At 30.5% G+C, this 10,261-nt stretch overlaps 1 protein-coding gene across 1 annotated transcript; it reads right to left on the bottom strand.

Annotated features, from left to right (window-relative positions):
- Positions 1-7,735: 7,735 nt before the first annotated feature.
- On the bottom strand, positions 7,736-8,627 carry LOC107841487. Its single transcript, XM_016685389.2, has 2 exons — positions 8,337-8,627; positions 7,736-8,218 (listed from the first exon to the last, which is right to left on the bottom strand). The coding sequence occupies exons 1-2, from the start codon at positions 8,625-8,627 to the stop codon at positions 7,736-7,738; spliced, it is 774 nt and encodes a 257-aa protein (XP_016540875.2).
- Between the last annotated feature and the right edge of the window lie 1,634 nt (positions 8,628-10,261).

The raw sequence follows: 10,261 nt of genomic DNA, 5'->3' as shown, positions 1-10,261 counted from the left end.
TAAGTTGCATAATTACATAAAATCCCCAATTGGTAAAGTAATTACACAAATCCCATAATAATTACAAAAATCTTTTTATTTGGTAATTTCTCTCTCCTCAATATTATACATGTAACAACCAGTTTTTGGCCTCCGTCTTTTACTCCCTAATGCTCCCATTATCAAGCCGATTTTTACTCCATTTTTGAAACCTCTCTTTTACGGCATACTTGAAGTAACCTCTACTTGTGGTTATCAAATTGTAAGTTATTCAACAGTTAATTGTTTCTAATATTGTACTTCATTAATTTTTTTGAATTTTTTTTTCAACTTTACCAATTCAGGGGTTTTTCGTTTTTGGATTTTTTTTTGTATGTTCAAATTATAGTATTGTTCAATCTTATTCAAGTTAAGTAGTTCATTTTTTTCATTATTTTTCATATGGTACAAGTTAGATCTTTGATTTGTTAGATCTTTGATTTTCTTGTTATGTAGTTCGATATAACAATACTGTTAAGTTAAAATAGTGTTAATTGGTAATGGATAATCCTCCATGTTTTAGTTTAGGAATTACTCAGTTAGATGCAACTGTAGAAGATATTTCACTTGGATTTGTTCCTGCTACATCTGATGAACAGGATCCTGATTAGCTAGAAAATAGCTCAAAGCACAGAAACGACCCCGTTACAATGAAGAAATTGAAGGATAAGGTTGCTTCTAAATCGAAGAAGTCTACTTCAAAAACAAGTAAAAAGAAATTTGATGATTCCGGCCAACCACGTCTATCGAAGGTATTTATTATAAGTGTATGTATAATTTGACACATGTATAATAAGACACGATACATTAGTGTTTCATCACAGAAATGTATAATATAGTTGTTCTGAAATATTATTCTAAAGGTTATACATTCTAATAAAGCTGATATTACTATTTGAAATGTATAAGTTACCCTCATACATGTGTAGTTTTTGTTTATGTTTTGGTCTGAAATAAATTGTTAGATGTATACATAACTATCATATATTTGTATATGTTATTTAATTATGCTACTCTTTGAAAATTTTATGTGTATAAGTTACCCTCATACATGTTTAGATGTAGTTTCTTTTTTAGTATAATAAGAATTTGTTAGATGTATAAGTAATCATCATACATGTGTATCGATAGAATGGTTAGTGTTGGATTTTATTATACATTAATGCAAGTGATTTGTTAATGATTAAGTAACCATCATACATGTCTAACATCTTATATTAATTTTAGATGTATAAGTTAACCTCATACATGTGTTACTGTAGTGTATATGTTGGACTGAAATTATTATATATTTAAACAGTTTAAATGTCAATATATAAATAACCCTCATACATGACTAATAGTTGTTTAATGTGAGTCTGATTTAGTTAATGAATAAGTAACCATCGTACATGTTTAACAGATTATATTAATTTTGAGATGTATAAGTTAACCTTATACATGTGCTAATGTAGTGTATATATTGGATTGTATTTATTATACATTTAAACAGTTTACTTGTACAATTATAAGTTACCCTCATACATGACTAACAATTATTTAATGTTGGTCTGCTTTATGTTATGAAAGTATAAATGACCATCATACAATCAGTAACTGTTAGCTAATTATTTTATGTTTTTTTCAGGGCATGAAATACTGAATTGATAAAGTCCCACCACACCCATTGCATATGGGTAGCTTATGTAATTGTGCTTTCAAGAAAGAGATAAAGGGATATTTTGGAGAGGATGTACTTGGAGCATTTAGAAATACGATTTTTGGCATATTTATGGATTTTCCATGGTGCAACTGGATAGGACATATTTCAAAATACCTACTCATGCTTCAAATTCAGCAGGATAACAAAGGCGAGCTTCATGTTTGGGTACAAGGAGAAATCCTCAAATTCATAATGCTTGAATTTGCCATTATTACCAGTCTGAAGTGTACCGATAATATTGATGATTATATGTATACTTTATCATTGAAATTAGCGTTGATGTCGAGGTATTTTCCCCACAATAAAGGAGCAATAACTCGATCAAAACTGATAACACGGGTGCAGATGGGAAACTTTAATAACATTGAAGATGCTCTGAACCTAGTGATATTGTTCTTTGTTCATACATTCATGTTTTCTCAGCATAAGTAAGCACCAATCAGTGTTTCGCACTTTTAGATTATCGAGGATGGTCGGTACATTAACTTTCCATGGGGGAAGGTCATATTTGAAAAGTTAATAAGTTCCTAGCAGCAGGATTTCAATATTGTGAAGCAGTTATAATCATTGGGTGGAATGTCGTACGTTCTAAATGTTTGGATGTTTGAGTGCTGCTCTAAGGTAGAATCAAAAACTTTTGTCCATCAGAGAAACGTTATTCCCAGAATACTAAACTGATCGGTGGAGTGTATAAGGCCTAAGTATGAATCTTTTATGTCTGGCATGTTCAGTAAGGTAATTGTTTAACTTTGTACTTATTTTTTATTCAAGTTGTTTTATTTATGTGCAAATATTTTATTTTGAAATTATTCTTTCCAACATTCGTACAAGAATATACAACCTACAACCGAAGAAGTTAGTAGGTTGGATTTGTCCTTTTCAAAAGATTTTGAGACATGTGATCCAACAACTTATGCTTCACCATCTAATTCTGGAAAGTTGAAAAGGACAGCAGATGGACTTCAACAGCGTGTTGGTACCATTGCTGAAGAATTTGATGATTTCAGCACTATACCGCCGCGGAAAATCCTCATAAAGGCTGATTTTGCATCACCTGTATCACCTGATCAACCTTTGAAGAAAAGAAAGACAGTCATGTTCGAGTAAGATAATCAAGCGGTGATGGATGATGATACATCTGGACATGATCATGCAGTACATCATGTGTCTGATTTGTATAGTAAAATGCATAAGGATGTAGCAGACAAAGGAGAAATTGGTGTGTCTGAAATTCAACATCATCATCATGGAGAAATTGGTGTGTCTCCTCAGAGTCACTAGCACAAGTCTGTTCCTTCATCTTACACACAGCCTGAAAGGACTTCTAAATCAACTTTAGATGGTGATTAAATAAAGAATTACATCAACAAATATGTAAGTTTAGTTTCTTTACCATACATTTTTTTTAATAGCATGATGTATTTCTACTAACTTTTTTTTTTCTTTACTTGATAAGTTTGCTGAAAAGATGGCCGAACTGGTTACACTATTATCAAAAAGACCTGCTGAGGTCATCAAAGCATTGAAGAATGAAGAAAATAAGTAATCACAGGTATAACAATTTAATTTCATTATATTTTGTCTAACGTTGATGAAATGTTCATACATTCAGATTGTTCGTGTAATATAGGAGGACAAAATTGATGAACAACAACAAAGTAAAGAAGATGAATCCAACAAATAGGAGAGACCACATAAGGAGGATATGCAGGTTCTTTTTGTCAATTATGTTGTTCGTTTACTATAAATCTACATAATTACCTTATCAAAAACAAATGTTGTTTCTTTTTAATACAGCATGAAGATTATGATAAGGGATCACTCAATGATATGAAAGTGTCTCGTGATGAAGAATCTAATAAGCAGCACATTCATGAAGAGCAGCAGTTGCTGGTATTGTTTTTCCCTTAATAGTTATTACGTACTAAATTTGGGCAATTTAATTTTTCATAGTACATTCACTTGAATGTATAATGATCAGTTATATATTAAACTTACTACTTTTTTCTTCAGCAAAATACATGTTATTTATGAATATCTTCATAAATATGCATGCCCTTTACAATTACTTAAACAACATCATTCTAGAATCACCTAAAACAAATTTATGAATAACTTTTCATTAAAGCGACTTGTTATTTAATTTAGGATGTGAATGCGGCCGATAAGAGGCAGGTCGTAAGGATGATTTTAAAAATGAGGACTGTTTTAATTTGCAAGATTTGGAGGTATCTTTCTGTACCTCAAATTATTTTTTTCATAAAATATATGCCTATATAAATGTAGTTTTTGTTATTGGTTGAAAAAAAGGATATTAACCTTATCGGCCGAATATAAAGTTGTATCGATCTTAACGCTTTCAATATTTTGCACATTGTTTAACAGTTGTCTTAAAAAATATAAGTTTTTATCTTTATGCAACTTAGATGATGATAATTATCACATAAATAATAGGATGAGATTATGGCATATGAAGAAGAATGTAGCGATAAAGAATTGGGAAAAAAGAACATTCCAGATGTAGAAGATTTGTTGGTATTTTTATGTCCCTAATATTGTTTAATTACTGCTACAACTTTCTATACACATGTAGTTTCTTCTAACCTCTTCATATTAGGGCAGTTAAATGTACATAAAACATTCAATCGAATGTATCAAGAAGAGTCATATATTCAACATACAAATATTTTCATGAATATAAAGCTCGTAGTTTATGAATACCATCATACATATTTATGTTATTAATGCTATAAAATCATTTATGAATCACTTATGACATTATTTGTTATTACTGATATATTTATATATTCATATGCACCCATTACAGATAGAAATTTCTTATCATTGGTGTTAAATTTCGTCTCAATCTTTTATATTATACTTTGAATAAATGTTAATACACGATAATTATTATTTAATATGGAATGTGAATGTAACCGTTAAAGAAGAGGTTAATGAAGTGAATTTGAAAAATCAGGAATCTACTGATGTGACAGATGTACAGGTATTTTTTTATCCCTAATACTTATTTTTAAAAAAAAGTATATCTATCTACGTGTTCGACCTTGTAAAAGTACATACTGGGACTTAATGTTATTTCTCTGGTGCATATCAAATTTTTTTCTGTGGATTTGAACCAACTGGAATGTATTGATTTTTTTCTCTTCTACATATCCAATTTTCTTGATATTGATGTTGTCATGATTTCTAACATAAATGTCATAAGCATTAATATAGCTACACATTCAGATATTGTATGTATACATTACAAATCCTTATGTGTTCACGTAGGATGAAGTTGGTGAAAAAATAATTAATTTAATACAAGCAGTTACAGATACAATTTTATTTGGTTTGTCAACACCTTCGACTACAAAGTCATTGGATGTTGGTGCTTCAAATAAAATTATCGAAAGACAATGGGACCTTTCAGACAGTCAGATTCCACCTGACTTCCCTGATGCTCAAGTTTGGAAGCTTCAAGCCTTAAAAGAAAAAGCACCTGTCAAATGAGAAAGAAAGAAGTCCAGGGTTTTAAGGTCACCATACATTTCAAAGTATGGATCTGGCCCTAAGGATGCGGTTGATTTCGATAAAGAGGAGAAACTGAAGTATGCTTTTGATGGTACACCATTAACCAAGATTTACCGAATAAATTGATGATTTATTTCTCCCAGTGTATTGCCGTAGGATTTCTGAAAAATCATTCTGCCAAGTAATAATTTTGGTTTTTTTTTCCTAACAATACTATGCCATCTTAAACTAAACGGTAATTGTCATGTCTAATCAATGATGTTTTTCCAGGAAAGAAACGGACAACCACTATCGAGTAAATGCTTATGGGTTAGGTTACAGACAATTGGACTTTGTCGTTGCACACCTACAGTCCAAGAATTAGTTTTACTTGATATTCGAATGCAAGACATGCTGGAATGATGAGGTAACTTATTCTAAATATTATCCATATCATAAGTTCTTTTGCTGATACTTAATATTCTACAAGACCATAACATATCATACATGTAAACCAATGTATAATAATATATCATACATGTTAGCCAATGTATAATAACATATCATACATGCAGTATTTTCCATTATCATTTTTTTTAACTTTAATCAACATGTCATGTATAATAACATGTAACACCAGCATAGCTGTATATCATACATCTAATTAACAAGTAAGATTCGAAGCTACTGATTTCTTTTAATCGTTTTACTATTTTACCCTGTTTTCACTTGTAGCATTTAGCTGTTATCTTCTAACACTTGAGAAAGAAATCAAAGATTCAGCTGGGTGATAATTATAGATATACGACAACAAGATACTTCTTTAAGATATATCTTGAGAAGACACATACTCTCTATTATCCAGCGGAACCTGTAGTTGAGATATCGACGCAATAAGACTATGCAGAATCAATTATGATGGCTAAGAATAAAGATGTCATTGCTAATATAATTCATAGATTCTGTATGCCTGCTGGATTACCATGGTATATGTTTGATGAGGTATATTGTCCAGTTAACTGAGGTGAAGAATTTCATTGGGTATTGGTTGTGATTGTCTTGAAGGAAAGATTGATACGTGTGGATGACTTACTGTCAAGTAAAAGGAAAAAAGAACCACCAATTGAAATACAAGAGCTTGTAGTGATGCTGCCAACTTACTTGTCAGACAATGTCTTTTATGATAAGACCGAGCGAACTGACTGGTCATCACTTGAAGCGTACAAAGGAAAGATTACTCGGCAAACTGGTCTTGTAAATAAAATCCCATTTGATGTTGACTATGTGTAAAACATCCCACAACAAGCGTCTGATAGTTTGTAAGTAAATTACATTTTATTTTTCATGTATAATAATGTAATGATTATTATTTTATTTTTTTAAAATCAGGGACTGTGGCGTCTTTGTGTGTGCCTATGTAGAAATATTAAGTGAAGGACTGCAAGTTCATTCATGTGTGTTTGATGCTACAAGTCAACGTGCACGCTATTCTTCCTTACTGTGGCATTACGGAGTTAAAAAGGCAAATGAAGGGTACACGAGTGATAATGGAGATCCTCCTCGACCAAGGAAAAGTGTTATCGAAGAAATTTATGCAAGTGCAATTGTTACTTTAGAGTAGCAATGTTTTCTAATTGTTGGCATTGAATGAACTATTTCTTATTTTCTTGGTTAATGTTACACATTTCCAAGATTACTTTCTTAATGTTAATGAATATTTTATGGATGTCTTCTTTTTTTTGAAACAACTGATTTGCAGTTTCTAACACAATACTGTAATGATTCAAACTAATTCTTGGTCGATATTGAGTTTGCCTTTTATTTTTTTAAGACATGTATAAACAAAAATAAAAATATACTGACATTGCATTTGAACACATTAATTTTTACTGTAACCTACATTTTGTTATAAGTTAAAAATACATTGCACTAATAATTAATACATTAAATATATGTGTAACACATAACATAATACATGTTGGCACACTTTTTTTTTCTTAAATAAAATTTACAAACAGAGTCCCCAACATTCACTTTTATAAAGTATTACACCATTTCATACAATGATACAAATGTATAATCTAATTTATACATTCGTAACTGAACAGAATATACTTTAGATAAATGTAAAACGTGTAATCATTAAGAGTCATTAAAATGACATTTTTACTATATAACATAATACACCAACACAAAGTATAACGCTATATCATACATTTTTTACACAGTAACTACTGACGTATAACAGTTCATACAGCTTATGTTTCAACATTTTTTAAGTGAATTTTATAATTCCCAAGTTACATAATATATATACCAATCAGTTGTAACTTACATTAATATGGTTACGAAATATGATAAATGAAAAATTACACAAACTGTTCTTATGCTATTAAATATTAATTGAACAAGTGAAACTTAAATAGCAACCAGAAATCTTTATATTACTTGTTCCAGAATTCCAACAAAATCCAATTAAAATGTTTATACTACTAAAACCAATCAAACCATCAGCAAGTAGAAAAACATATTATCTTCATCATGTTTCCTTCGGAAAGAAACCGCAAGTCCGACGGTTGTGACCGGCTCGTCCGTATTTACCGCAGCGGTTCGAATTTGAAGACAGTGATTCACTTGATTCAAATGCCTTCCTTTTTTTGGCCTACCAGGAGGTCTTCGATATTTGGGCAGCAAAACTTCTTCATCATCAACAAAACCTGGAACATTCCAATCCTTCTTGTCTGGCATTGGAACTATCGGGAGTTCATATGTCTTCACTATGGTTTGTGGCCTGTATAATTCAGAGCAATAACGATCATAATCCTTTACATCCATATTTATAATTTTTAATACGGCAATTCCATGTGGACAAGGTAATTCATCAATTTGATACCGACCACAAGTGCACGTGTCACGCTCAATATCTACAATGTACCTCTGTATCGAATCATAAACACAATAAAGATAATTCCCTAGTGGCTTAACCTGTTACCAAAAAGCATAATATGCTTCAGATGTAAAAATATTAATATACAATCAATGTAAGACCAAGTTTCTGTTCCATAATTATTCTAATACATACCGTCATTCACAAAGATTTAACACCATTATGAGTAAGCATTTCTTCAAATCTTATGCTAAGAGTTGTATTGGTGTAAGATGCAATTTCATTATTCTTACAATTCCATGCAGCAAATAAGATTCTAACTTCTTCTAGGAAACCTAGAATTGGAAGTTTTCTAGCCTCAACCAAACAACCATTAATACATTCGGCTTTATTTGAAGTCATCATTCTACCTCTATTCACAGGAGAGTGACACCGAGCCCATTTTTCATACCTAGCTTTCTCCAGATATTCCTTAACTCTTTGATCAACCTTAGCAACCTTTGACATAATATATTCAAAATCTTCTTTTTATAAGATTTACCCATGGAATAATATAGGTTACTAAGTCTATCTTTGCTTTTCCTAAAATGGGTGAAAACGTTTTTCCATAAATGCCAAATACAAACTAGATGAGGGACATTAGGATAAATAATGCTTAAACCTTTTATGATACTTTTATTTCTGTCTGAAACAACACACATGTTGTCTCTTTCACCAAATGCCTCTCTAAACTGTTGAAAAAAAATAAATCCATGTGTTGTTATTCTCCGAATCAACAACCCTGTATGCAAATGGCAGAATACAACCTACATATAAATTAAACAAGGCAATCATTATAAAAAAAGTCAACTATAAAGGTGTTAATTTTAGCATCTTTATGAATCATTATAAATAAAACATAAATGTATAAGCTAATATAATATATAGTAAATAACAAAACAAAAAATAGTACAAAAAAACATGAACGCACAGTACCTGCACCATCTAATGTGCTTGCCGATACAAATGTTCCTTCATATGGACCGCTTAAATGTGCCCCGCAAACAACTACAATAGGTCTACAAAATTCAAAACCCCTTATCATCAGATGCAATGCAATAAATAAGTATTTATACTCATTATCTACTATTTTATGCATCCGAATGTGCGATTGTGGATACACTTGATTCAGCATATAGATATAACGGGGCATTTTTTTATATCCATCTATTGGTCCACCTCTAAGCATCGTAATCGCCTTCTCTTTTGCGCACCATGCTTTCATATATTTAATGTCGACTCTATAAATAGCCTTCATCTCTTCTATAATGTCCGTGGGGGTGTGTATTCTTTTGTGATTGATTAATTTTAGAGTTGTAAATTCACTCACAAAATCAGTTGTTGGAACCACATTATTCAGCACTCGATCGCTAAGACTGCAACTATGCTCCAAAATAAATATTTTAATCACAAATAATTCCTATTTATTCATAAAAGACGCCTTCATGACCCACTTGCAATCTTTGTTACGACAAATCAGTACATAGTTGCATCAAAATATAAAAATTTAGTCATTGTATTAAATAAAAGTATTAAACTTGAAAATAGAAAGAAAAAAAAATTATTCCTGAAAATGCTTAGTTATATTATACATATCTCTGAATGTATAATCAACATTATACATACGTCTTTTAACTTAAAAAAACAATTCATAAAACACAATAAATTTCAAAATGTCTTTATTCATATTATCAGTACATATCTGCATCGAGAAATAAAAACTTAATCAATGTATAAAATAGAACTGTTAAAAGTTAAAATAGTAAGAACAAAAAAAAATACTTTCACTGCCCCAGTTATATTATACATATCTCTGAATGTATAATTAACATTATATATTCAAAGTTTTAACTTAACAAACCAGTGATAAAACACAAAAGACTTCAGAATCTCTTAAACCAATGTATCATAGATTTCTTTGACTGGCACGATTTAATTATACATTACCAAACACATATAATATCACATTATACATTCATATATTAACATTAAATATCAACAGTTCACAAAAAGACACAACATAAAATTCTTAAAAAAAATTGCATATATTATAAGATCTAGACATAAAATTGATAGTCTTATATCATACCTTTATTTGTCAG

This window comes from Capsicum annuum, chromosome 9 (genome assembly GCF_002878395.1).
Source record: "Capsicum annuum cultivar UCD-10X-F1 chromosome 9, UCD10Xv1.1, whole genome shotgun sequence".
Lineage (NCBI taxonomy): Eukaryota > Viridiplantae > Streptophyta > Magnoliopsida > Solanales > Solanaceae > Capsicum > Capsicum annuum.
This window is presented reverse-complemented; position numbering and strand designations above follow the sequence as displayed.